This window comes from Panthera pardus, unplaced genomic scaffold (assembly GCF_024362965.1).
Source record: "Panthera pardus isolate Hobbes unplaced genomic scaffold, ASM2436296v1 HiC_scaffold_25, whole genome shotgun sequence".
Taxonomy (NCBI): domain Eukaryota; kingdom Metazoa; phylum Chordata; class Mammalia; order Carnivora; family Felidae; genus Panthera; species Panthera pardus.
Window position 1 is genome coordinate 60,035,125 of NW_026526821.1, and position 17,674 is coordinate 60,052,798.

The 17,674-nt window shown below is 36.8% G+C and overlaps 1 protein-coding gene across 1 annotated transcript in view; it reads right to left on the reverse strand.

The window, feature by feature from the left end:
• Positions 1-17,375, reverse strand: part of EIF5B (eukaryotic translation initiation factor 5B) — a 71,407-nt gene extending 54,032 nt beyond the window's left edge. The window contains exons 1-6 of the mRNA XM_019454356.2: positions 17,307-17,375; positions 6,863-6,894; positions 4,294-4,419; positions 4,109-4,193; positions 2,785-3,457; positions 18-235 (exon numbers count right to left, since the gene is read on the reverse strand). Of these exons, the coding sequence (XP_019309901.2) occupies positions 18-235; positions 2,785-3,457; positions 4,109-4,193; positions 4,294-4,419; positions 6,863-6,894; positions 17,307-17,360 (1,188 nt within the window). The 5' untranslated portion in view covers positions 17,361-17,375. The remainder of the gene's footprint in view (positions 1-17; positions 236-2,784; positions 3,458-4,108; positions 4,194-4,293; positions 4,420-6,862; positions 6,895-17,306) is intronic.
• Between the last annotated feature and the right edge of the window lie 299 nt (positions 17,376-17,674).

The following is a 17,674-nucleotide window of genomic DNA, read 5'->3' on the forward strand; positions in this document are numbered from 1 at the left end:
ACTTCATGAAAACATACCTCTTCTTTACGTTTAGCTTCTAACTCTTCAAGCCGTTTTATGCGTTCCTCCTCTTCTCTCTTTTGTCGTTCTTCTTCTTCTTTAAGCTTAGCCAGAGCTTCTTGCATAGCTTTAACTGTGGCTTTGCTAGGTCCTTTTTTCTTCTCCTTCTCTTTCTCTTCCTTTTCTCCTTTCTTTTTCTTCTTATCTTTTTTCTTTTTGTCTCCTTCATTGTCATCTACCAAAAAAGAACAGAGGCAAAGTGTTTTTTAAAAAGTGGTTTCCTGGGGCGCCTGGGTGGCTCAGTCGGTTAAGCGGCTGACTTCGGCTCAGGTCATGATCTCGCGGTCCGTGGGTTTGAGCCCCGCGTCGGGCTCTGTGCTGACAGCTCAGAGCCTGGAGCCCGTTTCAGATTCTGTGTCTCCCTCTCTCTGACCCTCCCCCATTCATGCTCTGTCTCTCTCTGTCTCAAAAATATAAACATTAAAAAAAAAAAAATTAAAAAAAAATAAAAAGTGGTTTCCTAACACAGTGATAAGCAGCCCCCAGAATTCAAAGACCATATTGGGCTGAGGTTGATGCCAGCAGCAGGGTAAGGTTTCTCGAGAGGTACAGAACAGCTCCAAAAAATGGAGTTGGCTTCAATGCTAGCATTGCTCTAAATTGTCCTGGGATACCCAATAAGACAGGAGGATTCAGTCAGCAGGAAGAAGATATACTGTATCTAATGTATCACTTAATCCATGGTATCTTAATTCCTGCTGAAATTTAGTAGATAGTTTTACTTCTAAAAGAGGATGGGGGCGCCTGGGTGGCTCAGCTGGTTAAGTGTCTGACTTCAGCTCAGGTCATGATCTCACAGTCGTGAGTTCAGCCCCACATCAGGCTCTGTGCCAACAGCTCAGAGCCTGGGGCCTGCTTCAAATTGTGTCTCCCTGTCTCTCTGCCCCAACGCCGTTCACACTCTCTCTCAAAAATAAAATAAAAACATTAAAACAATTTTTTTTTAAAGAAGAGGAGGATAGGAATGATGCCTACCTTAAGGGGATATTAGAAAGATAAAATATAGGGGCACCTGGGTGGCTCAGTCGGTTGAGCATCCGACTTCAGCTCAGGTCATGATCTCACACTCCGTGAATTCGAGCCCTGCATCGGGCTCTGTGCTGTCAGCTCAGAGCCTGGAGCCTGCTTCAGATTCTGTGTCTCCCTCTCTCTCTGTCCCTCCCCTGCTCATGCTCTGTCTCTCTCTGTCTCAAAAATAAATTAACAAAAACATTTAAAAAAAAAGATAAAATATAAAAATATAGATAACTATCTTCCAAGAACTCTACAGCATTATGCTAAAGAATTAAAGTTTATGAAGCTACTTTTGTGGTATTACTCTTCAAAGATGTCCAGATGATACAAATTTGGTTTAAAAAGATATGTCAATTTTTCCATTAAAAGTTTTCTAGTCTTAAAAAAAGCTGTACGAGGGGCACCTGGGTGGCTCAGTCGGCCAAGCGTCCGACTTCAGCTCAGGTCATGATCTCGCAGTTTGTGACTTCAAGCCCTGCGTCAGGCTCTGTGCTGACAGCTCAGAGCCTGGGGCCTGCTTCAGATTCTCTGTCTCCCTCTCTCTCCGCCCCTCCCCTACTTGCACTCTCTCTTTCTCTCAAAAATAAATAAACATTAAAAGAAAATTTTTTTGAACAAGCTGTATGAATCATTTGATCTTTATTCTTCTGAAAAAGAAGAATTCTAGCTAGAAAGCTTACTTTTCATTAATTGGTTCTACCAAAAAAGAAAACAAAACTTGGCTCACAGTTGCTTGAAAGATGTCAATTAATTTTAGCATGTTTTTGCTTTTGTATTTCATAGATTAAATTGGGCTTTTAAAAACAGGAAAAGAATTCATTATCTGATACTGAGACATCAAAAGGAATATATCACTTTAGACCTTCCAGTATTTGTCAGCACTGAAACTGTTTTCACAGTGAAATTCTATAAAAATCCTAGTCTGTACACAAACCATTTTAGACATTTTATACTATATATATATACAAATGTTTAACAATGAAAATCAAAAGTACTTACTTACTTAATTAATTAAAGTAAGCTTCATGCCCAGCTTGGAGTCCAATATAGGGCTTGAACTCATGACCCTGAGATCAAGAGTTGGATGCTTAACCCAATGAGCCACGCAAGCATCCCTAGATATAATTTTTTAAAGGCTTCTTCCCACCTGGGTGGTTCAGTCGGTTAAGTAACTGACTTTGGCTCAGGTCATGATCTCACAGTTCATGGGTTTAAGCCTGGCATGGGACTCTGTGCTGACAGCTCAGAGCCTGGAGCCTGCTTCAGTTTCTGTGTCTCCCTCCTTCTCTGCCCCTCCCATGCTTACGCTGTTTGTCTCTTTCTCTGTCTCTCTCAAAATAAATAAACATTAAAAAAAATTTTTTTAACGCTTCTTCTTATAACTTAAGTCCCTTTACAACCAAGGACAAAAAACAAAATTTCTGGGGCCACCTGGGTGGCTCAGTCGGTTAAGTGTCCAACTCTTGATTTTCATTCGGCTCAGGTCATGATCTCACAAGTCGCGAGATCAAGCCCTGGCAGTGGGCTCCACGTTTACAGCACAGAGCCTGCTTGGGATTCTCTCTCCCCTCCACTTCACCCCTGCTTGCGCACATGTGAGCACACACTCTCTCTCAGAATAAATACATAAACTTAAAAAAAAATGACCTTGGGGTGAAACTCAGACCGTGAGTCCAAGCCTACAGCCCTTTCCTTAATAATATTACCAACCTTCAGCAGCTGTGGGAGTCTCTCCTTTCTCTTCAGAAGTAGGGACTGCTCCAACATCAAGGGTCACTTTGGATTTTATAGTTTCTTCTTCAGATTTCTTTTGAGATTGTTTACTCTGATCCTTTTTCCCAGTCTCTAGCTCTTCTTTTTCTTTCAGCTTCCGCAGTTTTGCTTTTTCTTCATCTCGCTTTTTTCTTTCCCGTTCTTTCTTTTCCGCCTTCTTTTGGGCCACTGTCTTAATTCTGAAGGAAGAGTCGTCATCTTCATTCCCACTCTCCACATTAGGACCTGGCTTATTTTTTTGATTTTTTTTCTGTCCTTTTCTAGACTGCAAAAATTCATCTGATTCATCACCACTTTCACCCGAAGAATTTACTCTGGAACGCTCTTTAATTCTTTTACTGTTATCCTCATCATCTTCTGAGCCATCCCCTTTTTTACTTGATTTCTGAGCTTTCCCTTTAGCTTTTTTAGAAAGTTTATTAAAATCATCATCATCATCATCGCTCCCAGAGTACATTTCCACTTTTGGCTTTGCAGATTTTTTCGATTTTGAATCTTTATCTTCCCATTCTTCACTATCGTTATCATCAAAACTTTGTTTTTTGCCTTTCTGTCCTTTCTTTTTTTTATCTTGTTTTGAGGTGGATTCTTCTTCATTATTTTCTGTTGGCTAAAACAATTCCATTGTTAAAAATATTAACAGTTATATTTTATGTTTTAAAATAACTGAGACTCCTCAATCATGTACTTTATTAAGTATGCATAGAAAAAATTCTCCAAATAACTTCAAAATAAGGTCATTTTTTTCAAGAATATAAAACTCAATCAAGTACCAGAAGCTAGCCTAGACCTCAGGCACATTTCACATTCACTGTAAATTTCAGAATCCAGGTGCTCTGAAACAAGTACTAATCATCAGTCCACATTTACTACCTTCTTCAAATGGTATACAAAACCTACAAGGAAGCTGAATGAAAAAAAATATGTCTATCACTTTCCAATTACTTTAGGTTATCCAAATTCAAAGAATGAAAAAGAAGATCAAAGAACACTGGAGACAGAGACAGGAACATTTTATCTCCAAATGTACCAATTGTGAACGAGCAACATATCACAAAATACCTCTGAAATCCCAAATAAAATGTCTTTGTATCTGTGTTGGGTTTTACAACATATTTCTTTCTTAAAAATTGTTTTCCCCCTTTGGCAGCAGAATCTATAGAAACTTTTAATTAACATATTCACACTGCTCGAAAGCTTCTAAAAGGCAGCTCCCTAAAACTGGCACTAGGATGCAGAATAGGTAACAAGGGTCTTTCACCTTTACTGCAGCACTTTCTCTGTCAGCTTTGATGCCTTGAGCTTCCCAAGACAATTCTTCCAGTTCTTTCAGGATATCATCTTCACTAGAAAGGATTAAAATATATTTTGAGGCACCAAATTAATTTAATAAGTGAATCTAATACCAAAGCTAATAAAAATCAAATATATTTAAAATATACTTACTCAAAGTCTTGCCTTTTTTTCTCCTTTTTCTTTTTCCCCTTTGACTTTTGAGGTTCCTGTTCCTTGGCAGCACCAGCTCCTTCTATTTCTGCAGCCAAGGCATCAAGATCAATGTCATCCTTGGCACTTAAATGAAAACAAAGAAGACCTAAATGTTACTCAAGGGCAAAATAATCTACCACATTAACAGAGAAATATATCATTTTGACTTTTCTCATTAGCAGCCCAGTGAGAAAAATCATTTGGCAAGTTCTTTCATGACAACACTTGAGTTGTATCTACTTATCAGCCTCCCGCATCTATTTCGATAACACACTCAAATCAGAAAGAACTATAATCAGGAGGTCCAGGAAAATCTAGGTAAACAGGAGAAAGAAATTAACTTTTGCTGATAACAAAGTTTATGTGTGCCTAAAGGAATTATTTATAAAATGGAGAGAGCTTAAAAGATAAAATGAGTCTTATTACTTTATTTGTAATAGCAACAGCTAAATATTTGAACACCTATTCAATTTTTACTTGGAACAGCAAAAATTTTAGAGCTGGAAGAAACTTTAGAGACCATCTAGTCTCTCACTTTACCAACAGGAAAACTAAGATGCACAAAGTTTGAACGCCTTGAGCAAGACAACCACACATCCAAATCTAAATGAATTAGAAATGATTCACTAAATAAAACACAAAAACATCTAAAACCCCAGAACCAAATCTCACAATGTTTTACATTCTTGATTTCATTTCTGGTTCTATCCCACAATGTCCTCACCTACAAATACTGGAATAAATCAAACTAAGTTCCGGTTAAAAACTACAGAAAATCCAGGAGGTCCAAGATGTACAAATATGAAAAGTGGATGAATCCAAATAAATGATACAATAAGAAAACAAAGACTTGATGCATCATGACCTCCACTCTGCACACCTTGTTATAAAGATGTTTCATTTCAGTAAAGAAAATTTCCTAAAAGAATAACTTTTAGATTTTAAGATTAATAATTTTAATACAATTTTAAGATTTACAAGACACTGAAGATATAAAATTTATTCCCAAGGATCTTAGAAGAGACAGCAAATCAGTAAGCCAAAAATTTGCAAAATGCCAAATGCCAAGCAGTGAAGAAATTTATGCTTTTATAATAGTTGTCAACAACAAATATATTACCTTTTTCCTATATTTTAGACAGTGTATTTGAGGAAGATTATAGAACACTGAGCACTAGAGAGGACTTCCTAAAGCACGAAATCCACAATCAGAAAGTCAGACCCTTCCCGGTTGAGGACAGACCTGGAACCAAGTACTGAAGGAGGAACAAGAGTTAGCTGGACAAAGTAGGTGTGCCCATCAGACACAAGGAGTACAAAAACCTAAAGACAAAGTGCATGGTATCTTAGGAAGACTCATAAAGGGGTATCTGAACCAACTGAGATGTTTTTCATAAGTTATGGATTTCGTGATCCAACCCAAGATCAAGGGACCCAGTAATGGGCTAGGAGTTTAGCAGTGTATCTTTAGCCATCTTTCCAGGTGACTGTGGGTTCGATGTGAAATATTCTTCTTAATAAATGTAGAAACCAAGGTACAGAGAATTTAACTTAGGATCACACAAGGAAGAGATGGAATTTGAACCCAGAAGTTCTGATTCTACTGTCAGAGCTCTTAACTCTGCTTACATAGTCAAATTTGCATTTTAGAAAGCTACCTTTGGTATGAGTAGCAGGGCAGAATCCCAACTAGTTAGGAAGCAGGAAAACCAGTTGGTAGGAGCTTTTATAGTTAATTATAATGAGAAATGATAAACACCTGACTTGTAGTAGTTGCAAGCAAGATTACAGAAGATGAATATTAAGGGGATCAATCAGTAGCACTTAAGTGACCAACTGGATGTATTGTATATAGAAGGGAAAGAATCAAGACCCATCCTTAGGTCTCATTAAGTAACAGAAACCAAAGCCTAGCCAAGCTCAACCAGCACTCTCCAAAGGCATCTCTGCCACTATGTCACACCACAGCAGCTTATAAAAACAGGGTGAGATGGGAAGATGGTTAATGATTGAAGCTTGTCACCTCACCTCCAAAAAGTTGCCATCTCTTACCTGAACTATATTCATTTCATCAGAATAGCTTGTGACTGGATGTATTTCCAGACCACTCATTAACAAACATCTCCAGAGTAACAGTATATAGGACTACATCTGTATGTTGTTGAGTTTGAAAGGCTTCTTCTGGCCAGTTATAAAAGACTGACAATTTTTGAGTGCTTATCATATATCAAAGCACTGTACTGTTCAACCACTAGACATACTATATATCATTTACTCCTCACAACAACTCTATGAAGTTAAGCTTAATGATAATAAAAAGAATTTACAAAAGGCTAGAAAGTAGTATGCCAGGAACTCAAGCCCAAATCTGACACCAGAATTGTGCTGCCTTCTCTAAAAATGGGAAATAATCAAGTGTCTGACATTATTTGAAAAATTCAAACATAGCTACAAAATATATCAGTGATATATAACAAAACTTAAGTCTTAACCACAATGGTTTCTCAAGTGTTCCTTTGATATGTACTGAACTTGCTGCTCCAGACTCAGGAAAAGGTCCTAAAGAGTAAACCATATTACAATGTCAGGACATGAAAACAACATACCTATCATATTAGTGATTTAAGCCAAAACATTGAAATTTGGTTTTTAAAGTTTATTTATTTATTTTGAGAGACAAAGAGAACGAGAGAGAGAGAGAGAGAGAGAGAGAGAGAGAGAGAGAACGAACCCGAAGCCGGTTCCGTGCTGTCAGCACAGAACCCAACGTGGGGCTTAATCTCACAAACCATGAGATCATGACCTGAGCCTAAATCAACAGTGGGACGCTTAACCAAATAAGCCACCAGGCGCCCCTAAGCTGAAACTTTAGAGTATACCTACATTTTCAGTGCTACTCCTATACCTACCCACTATAAACTACAGCTTACGATTTCAATAAACTTAAGAGTCAAACCTAAAATGCAGCCATGGTGATAACAAAAGCTTTAAAAGCTTTAAGGAATCTGTAAAAAATATTTTTCTGTAGGTATGTCTTTCTGAAAACCACTTTTTCCTTTAATAAGGCTGTAACAGTCCTAATAATGTTTCCTGTGACAGCCCCCAATCCTTTATTCTAAACTTATTACCGATTTACAGAAATAAAAAGCAATTTCTATTGTACTCGACTCATGTTTTTACAAGCCACATTTTTCCATCAAGACCATAAAAATGTTATGACTTAATGGCCTTAAAAAATAAAGGTATTAAAAATACTGTTATGTGTAGATTTTTAAGAACAGCAAAGCTACTTTCTAAAGTGGGTTTACCATTTAATATTCACACCAGCAACGTATGGAGATAACCATTTTTTTTTCACATCCTAGTCAGTATTTGATATTATGGCTACTTTCCCTTTAAGATACTCTAATAAATTAAGTGGTAATATCATAATAGTTTTTTCTTTTTTTAATTTATTAATATTTATTTATTTTTGAGAGACAAAGAGAGACAACAAACGAGCAGGGGAGGGGTAGAGACAGGGAGACACAAAATCAGAAGCAGACTCCAGGCTCTGAGCTGTCAGCAGAGGCGGATGTGGGGCCTGAGATCATGACCTGAAGTGAAGTCAGACACTTAACTGACTGAGCCACCCACGTGCCCCATAATAGTTTTCATTTGCATTTTCTTAAAGGATAGGTTAATTACCCATTTTTTCATGTGTTTGTCATTCATAGTACTACTCTGTGAAATGTCTGTTCATATTGTTTGCTCATTTTCTAATAGCACTGAATGTTGAATTTTGAGAACTCTTTTTATGTTCTCTATGAGTCATTGGTCAAATATGGTTTATACATATGTTCTTCCAGTCTGTAGCTCACTTTTTCATCCATTTAACAGCATTTTTATTAAAGGAAAAAAAATTAATTTTCATGTGGTACTCTTTACCAAGATTTTATGAATCATGTATTTGGTGTCATGACTAAGAACATTTCATCATGCCATAGGTCTTGAAAATAAAACCTTTGTTATCTTCTAAAAGTTGGGTGCTTTAATGTTTTATATTTAAATCTATGATCTATTTTAATTTTTTTCACCTACGGGTACTCAACTGCTCCAGCAACATTTTACACTAATCATCTTACACCTTCACCAAAAATCACTCAGCTGTACTTGTATAGGGCTATTTCTGAGTCCTCCATTCTGCTTTACTGATCTATGTGTCTTTCCTTCAGACACTTACATTGTCATGATTAATGGAGCTACATAATAAGTTTTAAAATCAGGTGGAATGATTTCTTCCCCTTATTAATCATTATGAGAATTGTTTTATCTATTCTTAACTTTGACTGTTGAAATATATTTTAGAATAATCTTGTATACATCTACGAAAAGTATCTTGCTAGAATTTGAATATAAATTGTGACTTCATTATGTTGTCTTTCAATCTATGAACACAGGAAGTTTTTCCATTTATTTAAATCAGATTTCTTTCATCAGTGTTTCAAAATTTTCACAAAACCTGTATTTAAAAAAATTTTTTTTAATATTTTTTAGAGAGATAGAGAGAGCATTAGTAAAGGAGGGGCAGAGAGAGAAAGAGAGAGAGACACACAGAATCTGAAGCAGGCTCTTCGGAGCTTCTTCTTCAAGCTGAAGAAGTTTCCCTCTATTTCTAGTTTTCTGAGTTTCATCATGAATGGGTGATGTATTCTTGTCAAAAGCTTTCTTTTTCACATAAAAATAACCAAAAGAATTTTTTTTAAGTTTTCTGCATCAATTGGTGTAATCACAAATAATTTTTCTTCTTTCACCTGTTAATGTGGTAGATTACACTTACTGGTTTCTGAATCATGAATCAGTCTTGCATCACCTGAATTCATTCCATTTCTTTTTATTTCTCTTTATTTGTCAAGATGTATGTGTATTCAATTCTATTTGTTAATATTTTTAAAATTTTTTAAGTATATTTATTTATTTTTGAGAGTGAGCGAGCACAAGCAGGGGAGGGCCAGTGGCGGGGGGGGGGGGGGGGGGAGACACAGAATCTGAAGCAGACACCAGGCTCTGAGCTGTCATGCAGAGCTCAATGCAGGGCTCAAACCCATACATTATGAGATCATGACCTGAGCCAAAGTCAGATGCTTAACCAATTGAGCCACCCAGGCGCCCTGTCTATTTGTTAATATTTCATTAACAATTTTTGCAATCTATATTTATGAGGATATCAGCTTGTAGTTTTCTTTTTTGTGTGTACCACTTTTGACTGGCTTTGACATCAGGGTAGTACCAGTTTCATAAAAAGATCTAGAAGGTTCAGTCTCCTCTCCTATATTCCAGAAATGATTATAGAGCATTGGTGTTACTACTTCTTTAAACATTTGGTAGAAAACTCCAGTAAAGCCATCAGAGTCTGCAGACTTATTTTTCAGGACTTCTTTTTTTTAGTAAAGGGGATGGCAGGGGTGGGGAGAAGGAGGGAGAGAGAATCCTAAGCAGACTCCACACCCAGCAGAGCCCAATGTGGAGCTCAATCTCATGACCTAGAACTGAAATCAAGAGTTGGGACACTTAACTGAGCCACCCAGATGCTCCCATGACATTTTAAATTATGAATTCAATTTCCTTAATAGGAATAAGGCTCTTCAAATTATCTATTTCACCTTAGTGAGCTTTGATAGTTTAAGAAGTTAGCTCATTTAAGTTCTCAGATTCATGTGTACAGAGTTGTTCACAGTATCTTTTTCTTTTTGATACACATCTATAATAATATCCCCTCTTTCCTCCTTAAAGGCCTGTATCTAGTCAACAAATTGAGTCAGTAATTTGTAACCTTCAAGCAATAGGTCCAGGTAATTTTACTAGTATAGCATTTAAGAAAGAAGTGATACCATTTCTCCACAATCTCTAGAAAATAAAAGCAGACTTTTCCTAACTCATTCTGTGAAGCGAGTATCACCCCAGTACCAAAACGAAAAACAGTATAAGGAAACTACAAATATCACTCATAAACAAAGATGTCAAGATCCTCTAAAAAATATATTAGAAAGACACCTGGGTGGCTCAGTCAGTTGAACATCTGACTTTGGCTCAGGTCACGATCTCATGGTTCATGAGTTCGAGCCTCACATCGGGCTTGCGGCTGTCAGCATGGAGCCTGCTTTGAATCCTCTGTCCCCGTCTCTCTCTGCCCCTCCCCGGCTCACATGCTCTCTCTCAAAAATAAATAAAACATTTCAGAAAATTAGCAAATTAAAGCCAACAATGTATAACATGAATTATACACTACAACCAATTAGAATTTATTTCAGATATGCAAGATTTGAATACAGGAAATACTGTGAAAATGCCAACAGATTAAATAACTTAGATGAAATGGACAAATTCCTAGAAAGACAAACTATTAGAACTGATTCAAGAAGAATTAGAAAATCTGAATACACCTTTAGTAAGTAAAGTAATTGAGTTATTAATTAAAAAGTTTTCCACTAAGAAAAGCCTAGAGCCAGATGACTTCACTGGTGAATTCTATGATACATTTAAAGAAGTAACATCAATCCTTCACAAACTCTTTTGGGCGGGGGGAGGGGGGCAGGGAGAGAGAAGTGAACACCGAGACCAGTATTACCCAGATAACAAAACTAGACAAAGACATTAGAAAGGTATAGAAGAGGCAATTGTAGAACATTGTGAATATACTTAATGCCACTCAATTATGTGGTTAAAATGGTAAATTTTATGTGTATTTTACAATAAACAGAAAACTATCCCCCCAAAAAGGTACAGATGAACATTTGTGTGTACAAATATTCTCAACAAAATACTATCAAACCAAATCCAGCCACAGATTAAAGAAATTATGCATCATAATCAAGTTGAATGTACTCCAGGAACACAAGGTTGGGTTTAACACACAACAATGTTATCAGGGCACCTGGGTGGCTCAGTCGGTTACACATCCAACACTTGATTTCAGCTGAGGTCATGATCTTGTGGGTCATGAGATGGAGCCCCATGTTGGGCTGTGTGCTGACAGCACAGAGCCTGCTTGGGATTCTCTCTCCCTCTTTCTCAGTCCCTCCCTCATTCTCTCTCAAAATAAATTGAAAAAAAAAAAAATAGAAAAAGCAATGCTATCAACTACATCAACAGGCCACAGGAAAATAAATATAAATATGTGTGTGTGTGTGTATATATATATATATATATATGATCATATTAACTGCCATAGAAAATACATTTTACAAACCCAACACCTATTCATATAAAACATTCAGCAAACAAGAAATAGAGATCAAGACCTAAACAAATAGAAAGATGTTCCATTATCATGAACTGGAAAACAATATAGTTAAGATGTCAATTCTTCCCACCATGATCTACAGATTCAACCCCTTTGCAAACACCAACAAACTGATTCTACAGTTTAAAAGGAAAAACAAGGGGCGCCTGGGTGGCGCAGTCGGTTAAGCGTCCGACTTCAGCCAGGTCACGATCTCGCGGTCCGTGAGTTCGAGCCCCGCGTCAGGCTCTGGGCTGATGGCTCGGAGCCTGGAGCCTGTTTCCGATTCTGTGTCTCCCTCTCTCTCTGACCCTCCCCCGTTCATGCTCTGTCTCTCTCTGTCCCAAAAATAAATAAAAAACGTTGTAAAAGGAAAAACAAGACTTTGAATAGTCAACACAATACTGAAGAACAAAGCTGAAGGACTCTATCCTATTTCAAGACTTACTTAGGGGTGCCTGGCTGACTAAGTTGGTTAAGCATCCAATTTCAGCTCAGGTCATGATCTCATGGTTCATGAGTTCAAGCCCCATCTTGGGCTCTGGGCTGAAAGCTTGGAGCCTGGAGCCTGCTTCGGATTCTCTGTCTGCTTCTCTCTCTCTGCCCCACCCCCCTCTTAATACGCACGTGCGCTCTCTCTCTCTCTGAAAAATAAACATTTTTTTAAAATGTGTTTAAAAAAAACACTTAAAGCTTACTGTCAAGGCAGTAGAGTTAAAACAAAAAAAGATGCAGAATCTGTGCACCCTGGGTTTGGCAATGGGTTTAAGATGAAACAAAAACCAAAAGCAGAATTTATCAGAGAAGAAATGATAATTTAGACTTTATTAAAATTTAAAATTTCTGCTTAGAAGGATACTGATAAAAAAATGAAAACACAAACCACACAATAACAGAAAATGCTGGCATACCTTCCTTTATTGTACTTCACAGATACTCTGAACTTTCAAAGCAGTCCATGGATCAGAGTCATTTCGACTTTCAAGTCTCATGATGTAAAAAATACACTTTGTAAGGCTATAGCTGCCATAGACAGGGATTCCTCTGATGGATCTGAACAACAACAACAACAAAACTGAAAACCTTCTGAGGAGGATTCACTATTCTAGGTGTCACAAACACATTTATGATTTATGGGGAGGGATCAAAATATCAACATTAACAGGAATTTGGAAGAAGTTGGTTCCAACCGTCATGGATTACTTTGCAGGGTTCAAGACTTCAGTGGAAGAAGTAACTGGAGATGTGGTGGAAATAGCAAGAGAACGAGAACCAGAAGTGGAACCTCAAGATGTAACTGAAATGCTACAATCTCATGATAAAACCTTTAACAGGAGCTGCGTCTTATGGATAAACAAAGAAATGATTTCTTGAGATGGAATTTACTCCAGGTGAAGGTGCTGTGAAAACTGTTGAAATGACAATGGAAGATTTAGAATATTACATAAACTTAGTTGATAAGCAGCAACAGGGCTTGCTGCAATTTCGAAAGTTCTATCATTGAGTAAAAATACGTTATCAAACAGCATTGCATGCCACAGAAATATCATTCATGAAAGAGTCAATTAACCAACTTTATTGTTGCCTTCTTTTAAGAAATTGCCACAGTCACCCCAAACTTCAGAAACCACCAATGTGATCAGTCAGCAGTCATTAACATCAAGGCAAGACTCTACTCCAACAACACAATTATGAATTGCTGAAAGCTCAGATGATGGTTAGTATTTTCTACCAATGCTTAAGTTAATGTTACATACATTCGTTTAGACATAATGCTATTATTTGCACACAGTAGACTACAGTATACTATAACATAATTTTCATATGCACTGAGAAACCAGAAAACTGATCTGACTTGCCTTATCGCAGTGGTACAGAACCAAATATGCAGTATCTTTGAGGTATGCCTGTATTTGCAAAACACTACTGACTAAAGGACTTGTATCCAAAATATGGGAAAGGAAATTTAAACCTAATAATAATAATAACAATAATAATAGAGAACCCAATTAAAATATGAATAGGGGTGCCTGGGTGGCTCAGTTGGTTAAGGTTAAGCATCTGTCTCTTGATGTCGGCTCAGGGTTGTGATCTCATGGTGTGTGAGCCGGAGCCCCGTGTCCGGCTCTGTGCTAAAAGTGCAGGGCCTGCTTCGGATTCTCTCCCTCTCTCTCTGCCCCTCCCCTGCTCACACAAGCTATCAAAATAAATAAACTTAAAAAATAAAAATACGAATAGAGATTTTAACAGTCACTTGACCAAAAGATACATAAATGGCAAATACAAAAAGAGATAAAATGGTTACAATTTGTCATTAGGGTAATACAAATTAAAACAAGGAGACAGCACTTCATACCTATCACAATGACTAGAATCCAAGAAACTACCAATATCAATTGTTGGTGAGAATGCAAAATAGCAGATTCTGGGCTTGAGGTAAGTCTGGATCACTGTGTAATACTAGAAAGCAAGTGATTACCATCTTTCCCTACCCACCCCTGCCCAAAACAATGAGTGTATAACTAAGAACGGAGGGACCAAGCGAAAGAGCACTCAACTGGCAACAAGAGGAACAAATTAATTTCTTAATTAAAGCAACAAATTAATATAGTATTAGATTTTAAACTAAAATATAAAATATTGCCCCCAAGTCCACACTGATGGAGATGAATGAATGAATGAATGGGGATGAGACAAGTCTCCCATGCAGAATTCTAAATAAGTTATTCAGACATGCCACCATTAAGGAAATGGATAATTTCCCACTTAAATGTGAGCAACACACGGTGATTTACTTCCAAAGAGTACAGTATGGAAAAAAGGAAGAAAAGAGTAACTTTATAATGTAAAGCCTGACAAATACAGCCAAATGATCTGGGTCAACATAAGTGATTTGTTGAAGTCTTCTCAAAGATAAGAGGAGTCCAAGGAAAAATGACAATCATTTACAATGACTCCAAAGAAAATGCTTTGCTATAAATCTAACAAAACATGTATAGAATTTGTAAGCTGAAAATCACAAAATGGTGATAAAAGGAATTCAAGACAAACTTAATAAAATGGAAATATACCATGTTCATGAACTAGGAGATTCAACACAGTAAAGATGTCAATTCTCCCCAAAAATGACATTCAAATTTAAGCAATTCCAATAAAAATCCCAGCAAGATTTTTGGGACATAGCCAATATACACAAGTCTACTCCAAAATGCATATGGAAAACAAAAAAAAACAAAAACTAGAATAACTAAAACATTCTAGAAAAAGACTTAAAAAAAATGACTTTAGGGGCACATGGGTGGTTCAATTGGTTAAGCTGACTCTTGATTTCAGCTCAGGTCATGACCTCACAGTTCATGAGATTGAGCCTCGTGTGCTGTGCTGACAGCATGGAGCCTGCTTGAAATTCTCTCCACTGCTCTCTCTCCTCCTCCCTGGCTTGTGTATGTGCTCTCTCTCAAAATAAATAAACAAACATAAAAAAAAATTTTATAATGACTTTAGCAGATTTTGAGAATAACCAAAACTGTGGTTCTGGCAGATGGACAGACACAGATATCAACAGACACAGATATCAACAAGAAGAGGGAATCTCAAATTAGCCCCTACAGAAGTATGGCCAACTGATTTTTGACAAAGGTGCAAAAAGTAATTCAAGAGAAGAAAGACAGTCTTTTCAACAAATGATGCTAGGGCAAATGGACATGTATTCGTCCAAAAAAAAATGAATTCCAATCTCATTACTTATGCAAAAATGAACTCAAGATACATGACAGACCTAAATGTAAAACACGAAAATATAACTTTTACAAAAAATTTTGGGGGATCTAGCATTAATCAGGTTTTAAGACTTCCTGAAATTAAAAGTACAATCCAAAATAAATTGGACTTCATCAGAATTAAAAACTCTGGCTATGCAAAAGACCTTATGAAGGGAATGAAAAGGGGCACCTGGGTGGCTCAGCTGGTTAAGTGCCCAACTTCAGCTCAGGTCATGCTCTCTTGCACTTTGTGAGTTTGAACCCTGTGCTGGCTCTGTGCTGACAGCTCAGAGCCCGGAGCCTGCTTCAGCTTCTGTGTCTTCTCTCTCTCTCTCTCTCTCTCTCTCTCTCTCTGTCCCTCTCCCATTAAGTGCTCTCTCTCAAAAATAAGTAAACATTAAAAAAAAATAATAAAAAAATATATCTTTGAAGGGAATGAAAAAAACAAGCCACAAAGAGGGAGAGAATATTTGCAAACCACATTCTGAAAAGGACTAGTATCTAAAGTATACAAATAACTCTAAGAACTTAACATAAAAATCCAAATAATCTAAATTAGAAAATGGACAAAGGCATAAGAAGACATTTCACTGAAGAGCATTTACATATGGAAAATAAAGGATATTCCACATCATTAAGGCATTTGGGAATATCACTACGCACAAATCAGAATGCCCTCTCTACAAAAAAAAAAAGTGATAATAACCAATGTTGGTAAGGATGTACAGGATCTGGATCACTCAAACATTGCTGGTGGGAATGTAAACTGGTATAGCCACTCTGAAAAACAGTCTGTCATGTTCTTGTAAGACTAAAAATGTACTTACCATTTGGCCCAGCAATTGCACTCTTACACATTTATCCCTGAACAATGAAATTGTTCTCATGCACAACTTGTACACAAATGTTTATAGTGGCTTCATTTGCCATAGCCAAAAACTGGAAACAACCCAATTGTCCTTAATGGGTGAATGGTTAAATAAACTGTGGTTCATCCCCATTCCATAGAATACTATTAAGCTATAAAATGGAAAGAACTATCAATTCATGCAACAAGTGGATGAATCACAAGAGAATTAAGGCTGACTGGAAAGAAGTCAATCCCAAAGATTACATATATACATGATTCCATTTATAAAACGTTTTGAAAAGAAAAAATTTTACAAACCTAGAACAGATTCAACGTTACCTGGAGTAGGGATGGGCAAGGAAGGGGAGGTGCACAGAAAGGAGATGAATATGGTCACACATGAACAACATGAGGGATTCCTACAGTGATGTTCTATACTTTGACTCTGGTAGTGAATACACAAATCTACACAGGTGATAATACTGTATAGTACTAAACACAAACACAAATGAAACCGGGCAAATCTGAATATGGTCAGTGAACTGTATATAGGCCAATATCCAAGTTGTGGTATTGCATAATTTTACAAGATGTTACCATGGTGGGGAAACTGGGTAAAGGTACAAGGATCTCTCTGTATTGTTTCTCACAACTGAATGTCTACAATTATCTTAAAAGTTTCATTTGAAAAAACAAACACTGTTAAAATAAAAAGGCAAGGCTGACTGAGTAGTTTCTTTTCAATGCATATATACCTGATGAAGAATTTGTGATATTTAAAAACTCCTACAACCCAATATTAAATGATGTTATTTTTTAAATGGGCGAATGATCTGAACACTTAACCAAATGAGATTCAAGAATGACAAACACATAACAAGATAGTCAATGTCACAAATGTAAGAAAATATAAATTAAAGCCACAATGAGATGCCACTACACAGCCACCAGGATGACTAAAATTAAGGACTGATAATACTAAGTGTTGAGAGAGGATGTGGACCAACTGGAACACATCCCCAGAGGGAATGTAAAAATAGCACAGCCACTTTGGAAGAGACAGTTGGGCAGTTTCTTAAAGTTAAACATACACACTTACCATAGGACCCAGCAATCCCACTCCTAGGTATTTACCTAAGAGAAATGAAAACATATGTCCACACAAAGACTTGTACTCAAATATTCATAGCAGCTTTATTCATAATCACAAGAAGCTGGAAACAACCCAAACATCCATCTACCAGGTAATTTATAAACAAATTGTCATCTATCCACACATTGCACTACTAATCAATGATAAAAGAATTAATGTTACGTATACTGACATGGATAATCTCAAAAGTATTATATTAAGTGACTCAGCCAGCCAATAAAGGCTACAAACCCTATGATTCTACTTTTATGAATTTCTGGAAAAGGGAAAACTACAGTGACAAAAATAAAAAAATAAAAACAAAAAAACCAGTG